Source organism: Myotis yumanensis, unplaced genomic scaffold, assembly GCF_028538775.1.
Source record: "Myotis yumanensis isolate MYYU_CA2020_CCGP unplaced genomic scaffold, mMyoYum1.0.hap1 SCAF_5, whole genome shotgun sequence".
Taxonomy (NCBI): Eukaryota; Metazoa; Chordata; class Mammalia; order Chiroptera; family Vespertilionidae; genus Myotis; species Myotis yumanensis.
Window position 1 is genome coordinate 96,476,364 of NW_027223756.1, and position 22,629 is coordinate 96,498,992.

The 22,629-nt window shown below is 43.4% G+C and overlaps 1 protein-coding gene across 3 annotated transcripts in view; it reads left to right on the forward strand.

Annotated features, from left to right (window-relative positions):
- Window positions 1–22,629, forward strand: part of DOCK5 (dedicator of cytokinesis 5) — a 207,977-nt gene that overhangs the window by 44,759 nt on the left and 140,589 nt on the right. For all 3 annotated transcript variants that reach the window (XM_070416608.1, XM_070416610.1, XM_070416609.1), the window contains exon 2: window positions 14,219–14,302. In XM_070416608.1, coding sequence (XP_070272709.1) covers window positions 14,219–14,302 — 84 coding nt within the window. The remainder of the gene's footprint in view (window positions 1–14,218; window positions 14,303–22,629) is intronic.

Genomic DNA, 22,629 nt, shown 5'->3' on the forward strand with positions numbered 1-22,629 from the left:
CTAATCAATGTTGTTTTATGGTACCAAAAGCATTTGTGTTACCAATGATTGAAAAATGGATTTTTCTATATTGACAAATTGGGCCCTAAAACCTCCTTAAACTCCCTCATTAGTTCTAGTAACTCACTAGTAAAATGCCTTAAGATTTTCTATACAGATGATCATGGCATTTGGCACAGCTTTATGCCATCCATTCCAATGAATAAGAGTTTAATCTCTTTTTCTTGCCTATTGCACTGGCTAGAACCGCCATTAAAATATGGAATAGAAGTGATGACAGCACACATCCTTGCCTTGTTCTTGGTATTAAGGAAGCACATGAATATTTGACGATTTGGTATGATGTCAGCAGTGGCTGTGTCATGTATGCTTCTTATCGGGTTGAAGATATTCCTTATTTGCTGACAGTTTTTTTATTACGAGTGGATATCAGATGATCAAATGCCTTTTTGCATCTATACAGGTGATTATATTTTTTTTCAGCTTATGTGATAGGTTACATTGATTTTGAATAATTGTGGGTTATTTAGAGATGGGTTTCCATTTCCTCATTTATGAAACAGGGAGATCTAACTCAATGATTTCCCAGGTCTCCTCAGTTTCTGGCTTTCTCCTCAGCTGTTTGCTCCTCTCATTCCCCCTTCCTTCCTGGCCACACAGACATTCTGTTTTCACACTGAGCTCTCAGTCAGCGGTGGTGACTCTGGCGTATTTAAAACTGAAAAAGCTGGGGTGCAGCTCTAAGACCTTCCTGGACATGATCGGAGGCGTAAGGGTGTGCCGCCCAGCTTGTCCAGGGACTGGCCCTGCTGAGATGTAAGCCCACCTCCGAAGCTGCTGCTGTTATATTTGCATTTTCAGGCTGATGATTTTATTTATTTATTTTTTTACGTATTTTTTTAAATTAAATCTTCATTGTTCAGATTATTACAGTTGTTCCTCTTCCCCCCCTCCCCCATAGCTCCCCTCCACCCGGTTCCCACCCCACCCTCTGCCCTTACCCGCCCCTCCCCCCCCCCCCCCCCACTGTCCTCATCCATAGGTGTACAGTTTTTTTCCAGTCTCTTCCCGCACCCCCAACACCCCTTTCCCCCCGAGAATTGTCAGTCCACTCCTTTTCTATGCCCCTGATTCTATTATAGTCACCAGTTTATTCTGTTCATCACATTATTTATTCACTTGATTTTTAGATTCACTTGTTGATAGATGTGTATTTGTTGTTCATAATTTTTATCTTTACTTTTTTGTTCTTCTTCCTCTTCTTAAAGGATACCTTTCAGCATTTCATATAATACTGGTTTGGTGGTGATGAACTCCTTTAGCTTTTTCTTATTTGTGAAGCTCTTTATCTGACCTTCAATTCTGAATGATAGCTTTGCTGGGTAGAGTAAACTTGGTTGTAGGTTCTTGCTATTCATCACTTTGAATATTTCTTGCCACTGCCTTCTGGCCTGCAAAGTTTCTGTTGAGAAATCAGCTGACAGTCGTATGGGTACTCCCTTGTAGGTAACTAATTGTTTTTCTCTTGCTGCTCTTAAGATTCTCTCTTTGTCTTTTGCTCTTGGCATTTTAATTATGATGTGTCTTGGTGTGGTCCTCTTTGGGTTCCTTTTGTTTGGGGTTCTCTGCGCTTCCTGGACTTGTAAGTCTATTTCTTTCACCAGGTAGGGGAAGTTTTCTGTCATTATTTCTTCAAATAGGTTTTCAGTATGTTGCTCTCTCTCTTCTTCTGGCACCCCCATAATTCGGATATTGGTATGCTTGAAGTTGTCCCAGAGACTTCTTACGCTATCTTCATATTTTTGGATTATTTTTTCTTTTTGTTTTTCTGGTTGGGTGTTTTTTGCTTCTTCGTATTTCAAATCTTTGACTTGATTCTTGCGATCTTCTAGTCTGCTGTTGGATCTCTGTATAATATTCTTTATTTCAGTCAGGGTATGCTTAATTTCTAGTTGGTCCTTTTTCATATCCTCGAGGGTCTCACTAGATTTATGGAGGATCACACTAAATTTATCGGTGGTTTCTAGAAAATTCTTGAAAAACCTTATAAGTGTGGTTTTGAACTCTATATCCAGTAGTTTGCTTTCCGCCATTTCTGTCATTTGTGACCTGTTTCTTTGTCTCCCCATTTTGGCGGTTTCCTTGTGTTGATAGAGTGGCTTTCTGTGCCAGGTGTCCTATAGGGCCCAATGGCTCAGCCTCCCCAATTACCTGAGGTGATCACTCTTGGTGTACCCCTTTGTGGGCTGTGTGCACAGTCTTGTTGTAGTTAAGTCTTGATTGTTGTAGGTATCACTGGGAGGAATTGACCTCCAGGCCAATTGGCTGTGAGAATCAGCTGTGTCTACGGTGGGAGAACTTCTGTGCTGGAGACACCCTTATGGGGCAAGACTTGCTTCAATGGGGCTTTGGTGCTCACTGAGTCTGCCCCCTGAGTGTGTCCCTTATGGATTTGAGGAGTTGTAATCTGGATGGTCCCACTCTGACCACTGGGTATAGGGGCTCTTGGATCTCTAAGGAGGTGCTAATTTAGCCTCTGCCTGAGGCTACCCAGCAGGAGCTACGGAGAGATCTGCAGATTCCTCTTCTTTGTTTGGTGTTTGGAGGTGCCCAGATGAGGCCCAGCTGTGAAGCAATGCAAGCTGCTGTGGGGCCTTGGGGCTTCTTTTGGATGTTCTGGGTCTCTCTGACCCAGCTGTAGTTTGTTAGGTAATTTTAGATTGCAAAGGGCCAGGCCATTCATATGCAAAAGCCTCTGGGCACAGCTTGGGTGGGGCGGGATCTCAGCAAATCAACAGGGCGGAGCAAACAGCTAAGGCTGATCCTCAGCCCTGCCCTAAGAGGCCCCGGGTCTCAGTGTCCCAAGATAATCGCTTTAAGCACCTCTGAGAGAAAGCCGCCCTCGAGTTCTGCCTGCTGCCAGACAGTCCAGTTTCTCCCCATATGAGTCTGGGTCCCCAGAGACTGGCCCAGAACTGGAGTACAGAGCAGTCGGGAGCTTGTGTCTCCCTCTGGATTGAAAAAGACAACCGTGTCCTCAGTTGCCAGCCCTTTCTGCTCGCGCCTCCGTACCTCTGCACTTTACTTCCGCACCTCCTCTGAGTCTCAGTGTGCTTTTCCCTTTCCTTCTAGTTGTAGAATTTCCACTCAGCCAGCCTTCCTATGGTTCTGGATGCTGTCCGTTTTGTCTTTTAGTTGTATTTTTGAAGTGGTTGTGCGAGGCAGCAATTTCAGGTGTTTACCTATGCCGCCATCTTGGTTTCTCCCAAGCTGATGATTTTAAATTGATGGCTTTTTCGTTCCGGTTGGGGATCATTCCCTTTCTCAGTGAATGGTGTCTTGTCTCAAATTCATGAATGTACAGAAGAAAAGAGTTACTGACACTTCACTGTCATTTCAAACTGTTCGTCCTGGTTCCACAGTAACCTTGGCCTATTGTCAGATTCCTGCTCTTCACCACAATTTCTGAATGTAAGTTAGACTCAGTAAACTTGTCACAATCTTAGCTGTGACCAGTTTTATCTTAGATCTGTTTAATTTTTATTCAATAAGAACATACACCAAGAAGAACCTGATAATCATCTCTTACATGATTGGGGAAGGTGTTCTGAGCTTGTTAATTAATAAGTTTATTTTTTTATGTCATCATTAAAACCCTGCCTTCCTTGCCCTCAGATTTTTTCTCTTATTTTTTCTTAACAAGAAAGAGATCAGTTGAAAAGAATAGAAGCAAATAGAACTTTAGGCATGAATAACACTAGAACGTGCGCCTTGAATGTTCTGTCTGGATTGACGGTGCTGTAGTGAGTACATGGCTCAAGCCCCGCTAGGACTCTGAGTGACAGCTGGTACCACAGCTGCATCACTACCGCATGCTGGTTAGGGGCAGGAAGAAGATGCTTAAAAGAGGGAAATGTTCCCTGACTCCCACGCTGCTTCTGAGGGCAGCTTTGCACTTAGGTGTCTGCAGTCACATGGCCCGGCTGTCCTTGTGGACCTGCATTTCATTGTTCAACAACCTTTACCTTTGAAGAACTCTTAAAACTAGTTTATTCTGTTACCTTCCTGGTTCCCAGTTTTCATTGGCTTAGTGGGAAGGGGGTGGTGTCAATCTTTGTGGGTGTGGGTGTGGGTGTGGGTGTCACATACTCAAGAGGGAAGTTGGGTGAGAAAGGGGAAGGGGAAAAAGGGAAGGTGACAGGCATTGACTCAGTGTCTACCAGGTGTTAGTCATCGTCCTGGGTGCTCTGTTTACCTTCTCCTCTTTGGCTTCACAAAACCATGTGAAGAATTTACTGTTGCCGCCATTATTTAGATTGGGGAAATTGTGGGAAAAAGCTGTCCATGTTTGTAGAACATAGACATTTTGTTCTATAATCTTCAATTGCCTTGTTTCGGCCTGTCTCCTTGAAATATTTCATGTCAGTTTAATTGAATATTAATTTAAATTATATGGCTTATAGTAATCACTTGGTACCAGTAATGAAATAAGTAAACTGTAGTTGAGTTTATGTCTTTGAAATTATCTCTCCAGCTAAAGATACATATGAGTTCCATCCACAAATAGATATAATCCTTAAAATAGAGATTTCTAAAGCAGCAATTTTCAACTGGTGTGCCCCAAGAATTTTTATTTTATTTTTAAATATATATATTTATTTATTTTAGAGAGGAAGGGAGAGGGAGAGAGAGATAGAAACATCAGTGATGAGAGAGATTCATTGATTGGCTGCTTCCTGCATGCCCCCTACTGGGGATCAAGCCTGCAACCTGGACATGTGCCCTGATCAGGAATTGAACCGTGACCTCCTGGTTCATTGGTCGATGCTCATCCACTGAGCCATGCTGGCCAGGCCCAAGAATTTTTAAAACATGCAATACTTGACTATTTAGTCAGGGCCACTGACCTCTTTTCTCTTAGATTGTCAGATTAAAAAAATGACAACAACCAACACAACAATAGCCATCTAGTGTGAATGCCCTGTCTTTAACCATAAATATCCTATTAATAAAAGCCTATGTGGTTGTCACACCCTCATGCTGTGATGCCCTCACACCACAATGAGCAATCACCAGGAGGCTGCATGCGCAGTGGGTGCCTGTGGGTGGGCGGGGCTGTGTGCGTGCACGGATGGGCGGGGACTTGACGCTGCGTGCGTGCGTGGTGCAGAGGTGGGGCCCACGGCTCACTGTGGTGAGGCCTGGGGGTCCCGCAGCTCCACGCAGTGAGGCTGGGGGTTCCGCAGCTTCGCACAGGGTGGAGGCGGGACCCCCGGCTCCGACCTACCTATTTGGGGCAATCCATCCAGGAGCCGCGGATGGGTGGGCGGGGCCTACCTGTTTGGGGCAATTGATCACAGGGCTCCTGCACTGTGAGAGGGCACAGTCCAGGCTGGGGGGCCCCCCCACCCCTGAGTGCACAAATTTCATGCACTGGGCCTCTAGTATGTCACATAATAGAGTTGCATGGTATTAGTCATGTTGCACCGTAAGGTTGCAGCTGATTGGTTAATTATTGGTGCTAGAAATCTTTATATACAAGTATAGTCACCTGATTTTTTAAAAAGTCACTTTGGAGCAAAAGGGGTAGGTAATTATTACTTTTTTGGTATATCAATTAAAATTATACCTATTTTTTTTTGTCAGGTTGGCAAAAATATGTTTTGGTGTGTTGTAGAATTTTAGTCATTCATTTATATGTGCAATGAGATAAAAAAGGTTGAAAGTCACTGCTCTAAAGAATAACTGATAAAGTGGTCATTAAATCCTCTAATCTCCTAAAGGGTCTGGATTAGGAAAAGAAGAATCCTGTGTGAACATGCTTTTGTGGAGCACCGTGGTGAGAATTATAAGCTGAAGTCTGATCTGATAGCCCCAGGCCAGAAGGTTCTGAGTGGAGACACAGCATGATGGTCATCTCACCCTAAAAAGACTCATTTGGAAACTAATTGAAACAACCAGCATAAACCTTAGATTTTCACTTCTTGGGGTCAGACCTGCTGTTGAAAGGGATTAAAGACCAGAAAAAAAAGTCTGCTTGTCCTTCTAGGAAGACATTGCATGAGATCCAGGCGTTGCATGAAAGATGAGATGTGCCCTTTTAAGTTTTATAGTTCCAGTGTCTGAGCATAGGCAGATTCCAATACTAATGAAAAGGATGAAGCCGGGTGATCCTTTTAATTTTCTGAATAGCATACAACTCATATCAGGGCCTCGTTCTTTTCGCTTAATCTTTCTTTTATAGAGTCTACTGGAAGACTAATAGAACATGTCATGTTTTAGCTATTCTTTCAAAGGGTTGTAATTTGAGGATTCATGAAAGGACCTAATTTATTAGGGATATTAAATACCAGCAACCCACAGACTTTTCATCATCAAATCTGATCCTCCTTTGGGGGCCTATAAATCTATTCTGTTGAATTTTGGTTCAAAATTTTAAAACCTCAAATTTCTTTTTTCCTCTCTCCTAAAAGCCTGGTTTAAAAGAAAAGGCCAAATCAAAGATTTGGTAAAATGCAAAAGCTTTTACATTTGTAGATATACTGTCTTGTCTTCTTGGCTCTGCAAAATTACACTTTCGGAATATAAACAGTAAGCTGCTTAGGGAGGAATTCCAGCAATGCGCCTTTCCCAACCTTGCATATCACAGCCGGCACGGGATATAGATAGCAACTCCCCGCTCGTGTTTAATTTCCTCAGACAAAACACAAGATTGTGGTGGTGCCTGCTAGTTCAAAAACGACGTAACTTGTTTCTCTTGCCTCTTATTGTCACCTCATGAATCAGAGGATGTCGGAGCTGCAGGGATCCTTAGAGTCCACTGGTCCAATGCCTAGATTACAGATGGGAAACTGAGGTCCAGGCTGAGGGACTCATCCAAGGTCATGCATGTGTGAGTGTAGAGTTGATCTTCAGTTCTGTCTTGTGGGGCTTCAGGGTTTCCTTTGTTTCCCTTTCTCTATAACAGTTGCGTACATTCGGGGGTGGGGGGTGGGGCATGATCCCCACTGAGTGCATTGGTTGACGCCTGTTCCTGAAATAGCACCAGAATCTGTCTGGGTCTTTGCTTTGTTTCCAGGCTATTCCAGGGCATGCCTTCACCATTCCAGACCCACCTGTGTGATGAGTGGGTCATCACAGGACCAGCCTTGGTGACAGCCTTGCTGCTTGTAAAGCTGGGGTACGTGGGGCAAGGTGCTTACCCCTCTGAGTCTCCGGTCCTCATAAATAATGTGGTGTGTGGCATTCACTCCAGACAGTTACTATGTTATATACGGAAGGGAACCCACGAAATACAGTGGAAATGAGGTGTCATAAGGAGGGGTCCAGGGAGGGGATGGTTCTAAAGGGCATAGCGGGGATGAATATATGGCAGCTGTAACTGACTGGAAGTCTTGTTGGTACTGTTGCCCACGGATGTGAAACAGATAGGATGCACATCCTCTAAACCAGCGGTCGCCAACCTTTCAGACCACCGGTTGGCGACCGCTGCTCTAAACTTTCCACTGCACTGAAAGGCACTGTTGAAGGGATGTGTGCTTCCCGTGGGAATCTCTTCAGAAGCTGAAGTTGGAAAGACAGATTCTCTCTGTGTAATAAGCAAAACATGGTGGGAGAGGAGATTTTGATCCCTTTACTGAGAGGTGGGGAACCACAGCTGCTGCTTCTGCGGCAAGCAGACGTAGCTTAGATCTTGAGCATCTTCTCTGTGTCTAATCCAGTGCCATGGGATGTGAAAAAGTCATGTGTAAAACCCCTCATTCATGAGGAGTTACCCTTCTGATTGGTGGCAGATGATAACACAAAATGATCTGTGATTAAAAACCCGAACTGTGTTGGAAGGAAAAGCTTCTATGGGACGTCAGAGAAAAAGAGATGCGTGCAGGCCAGTAGGGAGTCAGTGGTCCCCTGTGGGACTGAGTTGTGAATGTGGGCTTTGGACTTACGAAGAAAAAGATATGCTGTTGTTTTCAGGCAGGGTAAGTCGTGGGCTGGCACAGAATTGAGGAAAGAATAAGAGGTGACTGGAGCAGAGGGAAGTGTTGGGCAGATAATGGAGGCAAAGGTAGACAGTTAAGGCTGGGGTGAATTTTGGAACATTTTGATTATCAGGTTTAGGATGTAGAATTTAATGAAACTTATTGGTCTATGGTCTGTGGTCTGTGGAGTGTGTGTGTACACACGCATACAACAATCCGTGGACGGTGCTTGTGCCTGGAGCTGGCAGTGCTCTGTGCTTCCTGTGACCACTTCTGCTAACTTCCCTGATGACTATTAATGAGGAAGAGGTGACATGTGGCCGATACGCAGCACATTGACACTGCAGCCTCGCTCCTTCCTGTTTCTGGCCGAGAGAGGGTGGTGGAAGGAGTCAGCTCAGTGGAAGGCAGTGAATGGGCGCTAAGGGGAGACAAGGATATGAGAGCTATAGTTTCTGTACAAAACCAGCCATCTATTCAGCGAGCAACCCATTTGAGCCAGCGAGCAGTCAGATGAAGGAGTTGAACCTCAGTGGAACAGCAGCTGTGGCCTGTGGCCCATGAAGGGTCTGGGGAGGGGAACTAACTCCCACTTCTGAAATCTGTGCAGGTTCTCCTAACCCACGTCATCAGCTCTTCCTTATTCTGATTCACAGTCTAGTCCAAAAGTTCAATAGTAAATAAATTCTCACATAATCTGTCCAGCTTCTGTGCCAAAGATGACAGAACACTACTTGGAGGATTCCCTTAAAAAAAGAGGCCACTTGAAATGGATGTGTGGGGAGGTGTCCTCCTGCTCACCCACCGACAGAGTGACCGATGTAAGGAAAAGCCTGTGGCAGGCTGCAGATGCATTGAAGGCTCAGGAAAGCAGTAAGTGCCCACAATTGGCATGACAGAGACAATGGAGTGGGTGCCATGTGCTACATTACCTAATGTGGAAACTGAGCTCAGAAGGGTAAGCATCTTGACCCAAGTAGCCCTTTTTAATCACCTTCCTGGTGTCTGGCAGATGGATCAGTGACTCCCTCCTGTGCTCTACAGAGCTGCAAGATGGGGATATGGTAGGTTCCTTGGATCTTTGGGTAAATAGTTAGAACTGAACCTCTCAGTTGATTATTATTCCCTGGGAGAATGCAGATCATTCAACAAGAGTGAGGATAAGACTTAATTCTACTTAAAAAACAAACAGCTTTTTTGAGGTCTCACTATGTTCTATAAAATCCACCCATTTGAAATACGTAATTCAATGAATTCTAGTAAATTCACAGGTTGAGTAGCCATCACCACAGTCCAGCGTTCAGCTCCCTTTAGAGCTCAATCATCATTCCCACCCCAGCCCCAGACAACCAATAACCTGCTCTACTGTCTCTGATAGGTTTGCCGATTCTGGACATTGCAAACAGATGGGAACCTAAAATATGCCTTTTCATATGGCTTTCATTTAGCATAATGATTTGGAAGCTCATCGTGTTGTAACGTGTTCCTATTTTGTTCCTTTTTATTGCTGAGTAATATTCAGTTGTATGGATATGCCATATTTATTTATCCATTCAGTCATCAGTTGGTGAATTGTTTCCAGTTTTGGGCTATTGTGAATAATGCTGCTATATTGACTGTCATAACAAAGGTTTACAAACTAGATGGCTTTATTTATTCTCTAAATATATTGTTATTGATTTCAGAAAGGAAGGGAGAGGTAGATATAGAAACAGCAATGATGAGAGAGAATCGTTGATTGGCGACCCCGCAATCATGGCATGTGCCCTGACACTGACCTGGAATTGAACCATGACTTCCCAGTTCATAGGTTGACACTCAACCTATTTATTTTTTTTTAATTTTTCAATTATAGTTTACTTTCTATATTACCTTTTTATTAAATTTGTTGGGGTTAATATTGGTTAATAGGATTGTATATCTTTTAAGTGTACATTTCTATGATACAGGATCTGTATATTGCATTGTGTGCCCACCACCCAAAGTCAAATCACCTTCCGTCAACATATATTTGGCCCCCTTTACCCTTTTCTACTCCACCACTCCCTTCCCTCTTGTAACCACCATACTTTTGTCTGTGTCTATGAGTTTCAGTTTTATATCTCACATATGAGTGAAATCATATGGTTCTGAGCTTCTTCTGACTGACTTATTTTGCTTAGCATGAGATTCTCAAGTTCTGTCCATGTTGTCACAAATGGCAGTATTTCATCTTTTCTTACAACTGAGTAATAGTCCATAGTATTTATATATGTATCCATATACATCTTTATCCAGTCCTCTTTTGAAGGACAGTTTGGTTATCTCCATGTCTTGGCCATTGTGATAATGTTGCAGTAAACATAGGGATGCATATATCTTTGTGAATAAATGTTTCTGAGTTTTTGGGGTAGATATCCAGAAGAGGGATTGCTGGTTGCATAGTAACTCTATTCTGAAGTTTTTGAGGAACCACCATACTATTTTCCATAGTAGCTGTACCAGTTTACACTCCCACCGGAAGTGAATGAGGGTTCCTTTCCTCCACAACCTCTTCAACACTTGTTATTACCTCTCTTGTTGCCATCTAACAGGTGTGAGGTGTAGTTTTGATTTGCATTTTCCTGCTAGCTAGTGAAGTTGAACATCTTTTCATACATCTGTTGGCTGTTTGTATGTCTGCTCAGGTCCTCTGTCCATTTTTTATTGTATTGTTTGTTTGATGTTGAGTTGTGTGAGTTTTTTTTATATATTTTGGATATTAACCCCTCGTTGGAACTATTATTTGCAAATATCATCTCCCATTCAGTTGATTGCTTTTTTATTTTGTTGTCAGTTTCTTTTGCTGTGCAGAAGCTTTTTAGTTTGATATAGTCCCATTCACTTATTTATTTTTGCCTTTACTTCTCTTGCCTTTGGGGTCAAACTCATAAAATGTTCTCTATGACCAACATTCATAAGTTTAGTACCTATGTTTTCTTTTATGTGATTTATCGTTTCAGATCTTATGTTTAGGTCTTTGATCCATTTTGAGTTAATTTTTGTACACGGGGCCAAACTGTAATCTAGTTTCATTCTTTTGCATGTAGCTTTCTAATGTTCCCAGCACCATTTATTGAAGAGGCTTTCTTGACTCCATTGTGTGTTTTTAGTCCCTTTGTGAAAAATTACTTGCCCATATACCTGTGGTTTTATTTCAGGGCTCTCAGTTATGCTCCATTGGTCTATGTGTCTGTTTTTCTGCCAGTACCACGTGGTTTTGATTATCTTAGCTCTGTAGAATAAATTGAAGTCAGGTAGTGTGATGCCTCTGGCTTCATTTGTTTTTTCTCAGGATTTCTTTGGCTATTCAGGGTCTTTTGCGATTCCATACAAATTTGGTGATTTTTGTCCTATTTATTTCAAAAATAACATTGAGAGATTTTAATGGGGATTGCATTAAATCTGTATATTGCTTTGGGTAATATGGCCATTTTAACTATGTTGATCCAATCCATGGACACAGAATATCTTTCCATTTCACTGTGTCTTTTCAATCTCTTTTAATAATGCTTTGTAGTTTTCAGTATATAGGTCCTTCACATCCTTTGTTGAGTTTATTTCTAGGTATTTTATTCTTTTGATTGCAATTGCAAAATGAATTTTTTTCATTTCATCTTCTGAAGTTCATTGTTAGCATATAGGAAAACAGTGGATTTTTGTACATTGGTTTTGTATCCTGCAACTTTACTTGTATTTGTTTAGTTTTTCTAATACAATGAAGAGCTGGTTCTTTGAAAAGATGAATAAAATTAACAAACTCCTGGCTAGACTCACTAAGGAAAAAAAGAGAAGACTCATAAAAACAAAATAAAAAATGAAAGAGAAGTTACCACAGACATCACAAATGTATATACAAAGGAACACACTAGAATATAATGAGAGACTATATGCCACCAAATTCAATAACCTAGAAGAAATGGGTAAGTTCCTAGAAATATATAACCTTTCTAGACTGAAGAATTGGAAAATCTAAGAATACAAATAAACAATGAGGAAGTTGAAACAGCCATCAATACCTCACCTCCCAAAAAGGTCCAGGCCCAGATGGCTTCACCTGTGAATTCTACCAAACATTCAAAGAAGATTTGAGACCTATCCTCAAACTCTTCTAAACAATTGAAGAAGAGGCAATATATCCTAACACATTTTATGAGGCCAGCATAACCCTGATATCAAAAACCTGGCAGGAATAGCACAAAAAAAGAAAACTACAGACCAGCATCTCTGATGAATACAGATGCAAAAATCCTAAGCAGGATACTAGCAAATGGAATACAACAGTACATCCAAAAAATAATATATCATGATCAAATAGGTTTCTTTCCTGGGGCACAAGGATGGTTCAACATACGCAAATCAGTCAATGTAATACACCACATTAACAATGGATAAAAATAATATGATCTTATCAATAGATTCAGAAAGTGAATTTGCTAAGATACAACATCCATTTATTATTAAAACAATCAATAAAATGGGTGTAGAAGGAAAGTACCTCAGCATAATAAAGGCCATATATGATAACCTCTCAGCCAATATCATACTCGATGAAAAATTGAAAGCTTCTCCTCTAAAATCAGGAACAAGACAAGGATGTCAGCTCTCAGCACTCTTATTCAACATGCTAGTAGTGCTGGAAGTCCTAGAGCAATCAGGCAAGAGAAAGAAATAAAAGGCATCCAAATTGGGAAGGAAGAAAAAGTGCCACTTACATAGAAAACCCTAACGACTCCATCCATATAACTTTGTGTTGGTTTCAGGTGTACAGCATAGTGGTTTTAAAACATACTGTCTCACACTCTGGAGACCAAAGTCTGAAAGCAAGGAGCTGGCAGGCTGTGATCTTCTACAGGTTCCTTCCAGTCTCTCCCAGCTTCCGGTGGTCGTGGCCGTCCTCTGTTGAGGTCCCATTCCTTCCACCTCTGCCTCCATCTTCAATGGCCTTCTTTCTCTTCACAGGCATGTTATTGCAGCCAGGGCCCACCCTCACAATTTAGAAAAAGCTCCTCCTCGCAAGATCCTTAACTGATTCAATTGTTTTTGCCACACCAGTAACATCCACAGGTTGCAGAAATTTGATGGGATATCTGTGAGGGGTTTTCTTCCCACCACGGCAGCTATGAATATTCACACAGAGCTTCTGTGTAGGCATGTTTTTGTTTCTCTTTGTAGATAACTGGGAGAGGAATTACTGGGTTGTGCTGCAAACTTATGTTTAACTTTTTAAGAAACTGCCAAACAGTTTCCTGAACATACATTTCTACCAGCAATGCATGAGGGTTTCAGTGTCTTCACATTCTTGCCAATTACCAGCCTTTAAAACTTATAGCCATTCTGGTGAAGCCCATTGTGGTTTTGATTTGCATTTCCCTGAAGACTGATGCTGTTGAGCATTGTTTGATGGGCTCATTAGCCATCATATATGATTCTTGGTCAGATGTCCCAGAGCTTTACCATCTGAAAAATTGGGTTGTCGTTTTCTTTCTGAGTTATAAGAGTTAGTGGACTGTTTTCACAGTCTGGCCCAGTCATTGCCAGCCCTAAGGACTGTGGTGGCTGAGGTCACTTTGATGAGGAGGTGCTGGGACAACCCAGTTCCCTGGGGTGCCTAGAACTGGGGCAAGCTGGCCACCCCCGCATTGCACCCTGTGTCAGACTGTTATTGGAGAGTATATGGGACTCACAAGTAGTCCTTGGGCCACCAATCACTGTCATGGAAGCTGGGTGATGGATCTCCCCATGCCCTAGAGATCACAGCTCAGTGGTGTCATAGGCTGGCTGTGGTCTAATGAACAAGGGGACTGACCAGCGAAACCCACAATATATTCTCATTTTAGCCTGGTTTTTCCTTTCATAACTCTTATAATTTTAATTAAGTAGTTATTTCTGTAATAATATATGTAATCTCTTTCTTCCCCTAGAAGACTAAAAATCTCCATCCCAGGGACCATGTCTGTGTGTTCTGTCACCAGCCCATGGTCTCTCACCCAATATATGGTACACACAAGGCACCCAACCAGTATTGGGTGGAGGGATCTCCATAAAACACAGTAATGGGGGTCCAGGAGGGTGTTCTCTGCTTTACGGTGGGTGATTCACCTGAAATCATTAAGTAGAGGGTCATTGTTGCTAAGTGGTTCACTGACCACAGAATGTGCTACTGTGACGTGCATTTTAACAGCCACTGATGCCATTTCCCCTTTTGTTTCTCATTCCAGCAATCTACAACTACAATGCCTCTCAAGAGGTGGAGCTGTCCCTGCAGATCGGAGACTCGGTTCACATCCTGGAGATGTATGAGGGTGAGTCTGGGTGGCCTCCTGCCAGGCAGGGCGAGAGGCAGGAACAGTGGAAGTTACTTATTAATAAGGCACTTAGAGCAAACTTCAACACGCTCCACTTCCTGGAGGGGTGAAAATCCAGGAAGTCCTCAGGTTATATGATTTCATACTGAGGGCGATTTCGAAACAGCCAGCTGAATACAGGAGTGCGAACACGCCCAGTTACCAGAATCCAAGTATGTGAATCCAAGTATGTGAATATGTTAGGCTCAACCACTGCTCGCAGAAGGACCTGACACAGTGCTGGCTTGGGAGAGACACGTGGGACCCTGGGCTGGTGGGGGCTCCCAGGAGGCACTGCTGATTAAGTGGCTCTTTTATTGTTGTTAATCCTTAGTGGAGGATAGTTTTTCCATTGATCTTAAAATCTTTTTTTAAAATATATTTTATTGATTTTTTACAGAGAGGGATAGAGTTAGAAACATCTATAAGAGAGAAACATCGATCAGCTGCCTCCTGCACACCTCCTACTGGGGATGTGCCCACAACCAAGGTACATGCCCTTGACCGGAATCGAACCTGGGACCTTTCAGTTCGCAGGCCAATGCTCTATCCACTGAGCCAAACTGTTTAGGGCTCCATTGATTTTAGAGAGAGTGGAAGGAAGGGGAGAGGGGAAGAGAGGAGAGAGAGAGAGAGAGAGAGAGAGAGAGAGAAACATCAATGTGAGAGAGCCACATCAATTGGTTGCCTCCCACACGCACCCCAACTGGGATGGGAACTTGTAACCCAGGTCCACGCACCCCAACTGGGATGGGAACCTGTAACCCAGGTACATGCCCTTGATCGGAATCAAACCCACTAACCACTGAGCCATGCCAGCCAGGGCTAAGTGCTCTTTCTACTCAGCAACAAATGTTGCCAGACTGGGGGAGAAATGACGGAGACTTACTGGGGTTGCTGAGATTCTTGCAGAGAATTAGGTCAGGACTGCAGCTGGTCCAGAAAGCCCTCTACTATGTGTCCTGCGCAACTAGGTCGGGCTAGGGCGGTGGTTCCATTTAACCTGTTAGTGGGCGGCAGGACAGGACTCAGGACTTCCGGGTTGTCTAAAAAGCACAGATCACGTCTGCACCCTCCCCACCCCAACTTCTAGCTCCAACTCAAGCTCTCATACCCAGCAGGGCTCCTGTATCCACACGTCTACCCCAACCCACAGGGCACAATGTGCATGTATCCAGGCCACTGAAGTTGAGGATCTGAGCAGAGAACCACGTTTAGGACCCATTTATTCTCTGAAGATTGGGGCAGGAACGGGGTGGGAAACTAGATTTTGACACGTAGGGTGAGCCTTGTTAGAGCAGGCACTCTGATTTGCAGGGCCCGGCTCCCCATGTAAGTGCTTGTGATGGTCGAATGGCAGAAGTGCTCACCTAGAATCCAGGTGCAGCTTCTGAGGACGGGACAGAAAGATGCAGGGTGGGGATGAGATGGGAAGCAGGGTTTGTCTGTAAAAGCTGTCATCTGCCTGACTGCACAGAAGACTCTGCTGTGACTGCTGCCTCCCTTTAGTTTTAGCAGAGGGCGGGGTTTTGCATTGTCCTCTCCTTCACATACCCCAGGTGCCCTGCAGCTCCCAGGGCAGGAGACGAAAGGAGGCTGCGTGGACTTTTCCCGCTCCATCCTCTTTTCCTGTCAACCTCACCATCTCAGGTCCAGCCAAGCATCCATTCCACGGCGTCTCTAAGTCACCAAGACACTCAGCACAACCTACTTAACCTTCTTGGGACTCCTTTGCATAGTGAAACCACAGTCCTCTCAACCTTACTGGGTCACATAGCTCACTCTCAGGGGCCAGATGAAATCATTCTATCTGGTTTCTAGGAACACACATTTTTCCATTGTACAGGTAAAAGGCACATGTTTAGCTTCTGCAACTCTTCTTGTGGGCTTGAAAAGAATGTATCTTTTAAGATCACTGGGTGCAAAGTTCTATAGATGACAATTAGGTTCTGATTTCTTTGTCTTTTTTTTTTTTTTTCAAATTTGCTATATGCTAACTTTTTTGTGTTGTTTCTGTTACTGGGAGAAATGTGTTAAATCCTCCACCATGATTGCAGTTTGTCAGTTTACAGTGCTACCAGTCTTTTGCTTTATATAGTCTCAGACTTGTTTTTAAGTGCATACAATTTTAGCATTGCAACATGAAACAATCCCAACTTTTAATTTCTGTTTGTTAAACCTGTTTTTATTATCTTTGTCTGTAGTAATCTTTTTTCTTTAGTCTATTTTGTCTGAAATTATAGCCAACTCATTGGCAGTCTCCAGATTTTGTCCTCCTGGCTCCACAAAGCTGTCAGAGATGCTGCTTGTAACGCAAGAACCTTTTCTTAATTCAGCAGATGCTCCAAGATAAACGCAGCCCCACATCCTGGCCTCATCTTTCTGAGTTGGTCTTTCCCAGATCTTGACCTGGTAACTGTTAGCTCTTTAGTGTGTGTATGTGTGTGTGTGTGGTATAGTCCAGCTTTTCTAATTGTCCTGCTGAGTGTGGGAGGAAAGATGGAGCGTTGATCTGAAATAAAGCAGATGATGTCTGTTAAATACACTTTCAAAATTCTTTTTTCATTTTTATATGACCCCAACATATTTTCTGAAATAGCTAACGGAAGCACTTTGTCCTCATAAGATTCATATTCATGGTAATTTTAAGTGTACATATTATTTATACGTTACCAAGTAGCCTCCCAATTGACCGATGAACACTGCTGGAGGTAGCAGTCTTACGGACAAGCTAAGGTGGTCACTGAGCTTGGTTAACTTTCAGTATAAACACACACAGACACACACACATCGATTTCACATCGTTCCGGAGCGTGAGTTCCGAAGCCACAGTGCTCCTCGCACGTGCAGCTCAGCCGCAGCGTGCTTGCAGGCGGCGCTGGCCCGCTGAGAGACAGTCTTACTTTATCAGCGCTGCATCTGTAGTGTGATGATCCAGGTGCTGTCTGCTGGCAGCAGGAAACTGATTTTTCTTGTTAACTGTTGCCATAAAATACTGGGCGTGCCAGCCATAGGACTCTGGCGTCTCAAAAGAGGACATCAGCGCCCGTTTTGTAAAAGTGGACACGTGTCAAGGTGTGGATGGGCAGATTTAGAACATGAGCTTACTGAGTTCATTCATCACCCAATAGCATGTCAGCTTTATAGAGGTTATTATTTTGGATTAATTTTAAAAATGGTATTTATGTCATTGGATTAATAGTGCCCACCTTGCCAGATGCAGTGATAGGTTCTTACATCTGCTAAGTACTTTGAGTTCTTGGCTGGATTCTCAAATTCCTTTATTATTTCAGGCAGTTCAGGACTGAGTGAGGACAGGAGTGCTTTGCAAACATTAAACACGATGGAAATGCTGAGTAATAACTTGTTCTCTCCCTCCTCCCCCATCTCCTCTTCCCTTTTAAAAAAATAAACAAAATGGAAACGCCCACGGGGCTGCCAGATGGAATTTAAGGGTGGGTAGTGCTGGCACCAGCTCGAGGCCTTGGGGTTTGTGCCTTCAGCTTCCTGTCAGATCTGCCTCCTGGGGCTCCCCCTCACCCCACGCTCTGAGATATTTGCATCCCAGACCCGTGTGTGCTATTTTGGTGTGGACATGAGTCCACCCTCTGGAACCCAGACATGAAACATTCTTTTCTGCCCACAACCCACAACAGAATACCACTCGGACTCTCCTGCTGCTGCTTCCTGCCTGTGGTTGGGTGGATAATTATGAAAGTGATTGGTCCTTGAAGGCAAGGCCTGCTTCCCCTTCCTCTGCAGGTCCCAGGCCAGCACGGTTCCTGGCGCGCTGTAGGTGCTCAGCAAAAGTCTGCTGAATGAGCAAAAGTCAAATCAGGGCGCAAGGCAAGCTCTTTGGAGCAAGGCAGGCTAGTGTGGAGGGTAAAGGGGGCCGGGTCACGTCCACAGAGTGTAACCCGGATGTTACAGGCCAGGACTACTTTTCTCCTCTCAGAGGGAAGTCCAAGGGCTCCAGCATTCCCCTGTCCTCTGCAAACTGCAGAAGAATTTGGTTATTGCATGAGCTTTTGTCTTTTGAATTGAGAGGAATTTCAAACATACAGTTTACCAGTTTAAAGCAAATCATTTAATAGTTATTTACAAAGTGCACCATTCACAGAGTTAGTTTTGAGTTCATCCATGCTGTTGCCTGTCAGTACTTTGTACCTTTTTGTTGCTGATGAATATTCATTGTACGCATGTACCACATTGTTTATCCATTCACAGTTGAACACTCAGGTTGTTTCCACTTTTTAGCTATTATGAATAATGCTGCCACAGATGCTTGCAGACACATTTTTGTGTGAATCTGCATTTTCATTTCTCTTGGGTATGTGCCTAGGAGTGGAATTGCTGGGTCATATGGTAACCCTGTGTTTGACCTTTTGCAGAATTGCCAGAATGATTGAGTTTTGGCTCCAAAACAGGAGACCACAGCCCAAATGAGAGAGCCATCATTCATCCCTTATCATTCGTTTCTCTCTGTGACTTTCCCCTGAACTTCATTTGTTACTAAAAACGAGGGAAAGGAGTAGATAGAATTGCCTGGGAAGCTGCATGCTGCTCACCTTTTATGGGCCCTGAAGAATTATTTGCCTCCAGAGACTTTTCCAGGGAACTAAAATCCACAAGGGCTGAGGCAAGTGTCCTTGCCTCATCTGTGGCACTGGCCTGCCTGTATTCATTGCCATGCCTTTGCTTCTTTAACCAGACTCGGGATTTGGCAACGAGGCGGTTGTTCTCCATCTTGCATGTTCTTTACAAGCACTGCCCCCGGGAGAGCTCTGTGTGGTCATTTGGCCCTCAGCAGCACTCACTGAGCAAGTATTATACACTTACTATGTGCCAGGTGCCTTTACTGAGCATAAGAGAAGTTCCAGGTCTGAGGTCACCTGAGCGACAAAACAGCAAGGCTCCTGCTCTCACAGGGTTTTCATTCAAGGGATAGACAAAAACAAATGAACAAAGTAACCAAGCCCCAAAAATCAGCCCTGGCTGGTGTGCTCAGTGGTTAAAACATCAGCCTGCACACCGAAGGGCGGTGGGTTCGATTCTCAGTCAAGGGCACGTACCTGGGTTGTGGGTTCACTCCCTGCCCCCCGTCAGGGTGCGTGCGAGAGGCAACCAGTTTTCAATTGAAAGTGATTAAAGGAAAGTGCTTTGAAAAGCAGGATTTCAGCATCCCTGCTGTCCCGTGATTAACCGAAGTCTAGGTACCATGATTTTACGCCCGAGGTCTGTAGTTCCACGGGTGGGTACTGGGTTCCTGCATTTGACTCATATCCATTGGTTAATTCACTTTAGCTCCATAAGCCACTCAAGTTCCAGAGAGTGGCTGATGTTCACAGTGATCTCTGGGGTAAACACAACACAGTTGGCCCCGTTGGAAATAACAAAGTGAGATAATGTCTCAAAGGCGTTCCAAGCTCTACAGAGGCAGGCACAGCAAAACATTTTATATTATTTCAAAGGATAGCACAGATGGTGGGATTGGAACCAGAGGAAATGGGCAATCCTGAAAAGTTGAAAGAAATAAAAAGAAGCATTTGTGTACATATAGGAGGTCCCCAATCTACCAAAGTTATATCTTCTCTATGGAGTGAGGCCAGTTTTAAAATGCACTTGGATCAAGAAATTCACTCCCTTACAATCTGCAAAGGAATAAAAATGGATTATGGCTTGAGCTGGACATGACTGGTCTTTTTGTTGTTGTTAATCCTCATCCCAGAATATTTTTCCATTGATTTTTAGAGAATGTGGAAGGGAAGGGGAGAGGCAAAGATGTGAGAGAGACATATTGATTGGTTGCCTCATGCTCTGACTAGGGCCAGGGATCCAGCCTGCAACTGAGGTATGTGCCCTTGACTGGAATCAAATCTGGGACCCTTAAGTCTGAGGGCCAACACTCTATCCACTGAGCCAAACAGGCTAGGGCTTACCTCTCATTTTATAAAACAGGCTTTCTTTAGTAAGTATAGAGGACAGTATTATGACAGATAGGTAAAGCTATACCAAATTTTGGCTCCATGGCTGACAAAACTTTATAACAGAGGCATAAATAAGAAGAGAGTGCATTTAAAGATTTTCTTCAAGCAGTGCCTTAATAAGCATCTTTTGGAGATGTAATAGGACTCTACATGGGGCCATGTACAAAACAGAAACAAACTCATAGATACAGAGATACAGTACAGTCTCATCCAATTTTTGGAGAATGTCAGACGACTTGAGAAGATGGATTGTCACATCCTACCATATCCTGTATAATAATTAGTCAACCCGGTTGCTCTGACTAATTGTTCCTCTTTTCTATCCATTTCCTTCTCTGTTTGGTCAGCAAGGCCCATTGGTCATAGGTGAGTGAGAGACAAAGAAAGTCTAAATTGATTTTTAAAAATCAGTTCTTAGCATGTGCAAAAGTGTGTGTTATAAGCTGAAATAAGGCATTCAAAGTGTCACTTTCATTTACCATTGTTACACCACTAGTCAAGGTAATTGGAAGTTGATTGTAATTCAGAATCTAGTTTCCCCATGCTCTAGTCATAAAAACAACCGCCTTTCACAAATATAAATGGCAGTGAGCCCAACAGCTTGGGTTTTATGGCAGGGACTTCGTGCGAACGTTTTGGCACCAGCCTAGAGAGCACATTAGGCCAGGTGGCATTTTGTTGAGTCTGCCGGTCACTTCCCACATCTGTTTGACCTTCACCTTAAGTACCGCTTGTCAGTGACTACTGCTGGGGACATATGTTCCTGAGATGTGTTTTTTCAAAAGTTGTGTGTGGCAGTAGGAGTGTTTTCATAAGAAAAGCTAATTAAAAAGAGTTTGGGGAAAGTGTCATCTCAGATTTAATTTTATCAAAAAGAGAATGCCTTCTGTCTTTTTCTTTTGAGATGTATTTGAACGTGCTTCTAAAATTCCATCTTCAAAGTTTATGTTACTCACCTGTAGGCATTTATGGGATCTTCTAACATAGGGCCGGGAACCCTTTGTGAGTGGTACCGTCATTCAGTGACTTTGTCATGAACCGCTACTTGGACTGGGCCCCTTTGGGCTAACGAGGCAAGCTCAGCCCAAAAGCAGAGATGCACTTGCGATGTTCTGGAGGAGTGTTCTCCTGAGCTTATGGTGTCGCATAAGTTTTGGGTTCCAAGGGATCTAAGTGGGATCAAGGGTTTGGAGGGAGCAAAGTGATGGGCAGGCTCCTTCCATCCCGTGAACATCCATGCCCACTCATGGCTGTGCTCACCCTGGATGCTGGGCCATTCACATAATTTGGTGTGTAACTGCTACCAAAAATGTCTTCAGTATCATATCCCCATTATGAAACATAGCACATCAAATCATTGCGGGTCTGGGTGAGACTCAGTTATGGATTAATGTAAGAAGAAAGTTCTAGAGGCAAGTTCAAAATTGACTGAGGGCAAATCTGAATAAGATGCTTCTCTCCTCTTGCTTATACCTGGAGAGAGAAGGCTAAAGGTATGCCTGGGCTTCGCTCATAGTGATAAAAGTCACTTATGATCTTTAAAAGCCTGTAAGGATGCTTTTACATCATAAATATTAATTATGCCAGAGTGCCTCCATTTTATTCAACCCACGGAAGCAAATCATTCAACAGAAAGTGTTATAGGAGCAGAGAACACTGCCAGAAAAAATGTGTGTGCTGCACCTGGGTCTCGGGCGTACAGAGAACCTGAGTCCTTTTCCTGCCTCACCTCCACGTGTACTCGGGCTGCAGGGAGGGATGGACAGGGCCAGGGAGGAAAGGTCCTTCTTAAGCAGGATTACTAGTCTAACCCTTATTTTCTGCGCACTGTCCCCGGTGTTTGTTATTGGAACAAGAATATTAAATGTGTGAGCATTTAACTTTGACAGTAGGAATGTAAGATTTTAAACAACTGTACCTGTCAATGTAATCCTTCTAAATGGCAGGAACAATTAACACTAAATTCTTGACCTCAAATACTTGTTCTAGTTTTCACCAATGCAGGCTTAAGACTGATAATTGTAGTTGGAACTGAAGTAATGGGAAAGGGTGGGGGGAATTTTATTTTTAATTAGTCTTCCTGTCAGATTCACTGCCCACTGAATATTAAGTCAGGCCTTAGAATAACCTATTTTGGGAACGTTCGAGGTCTCTTTTCTGTCTCCTCTTGGGCCCTGGGTTACTCAGGACCATGTTTCTCAATTTTTCCAGCCACTGTCACATGGTTTTTCGGTCACCCAAGTTCGTCCTTCTACTTTTTTTGTTCTCTTTTTCATAGTCATCTTCTCTGCCGTTTTC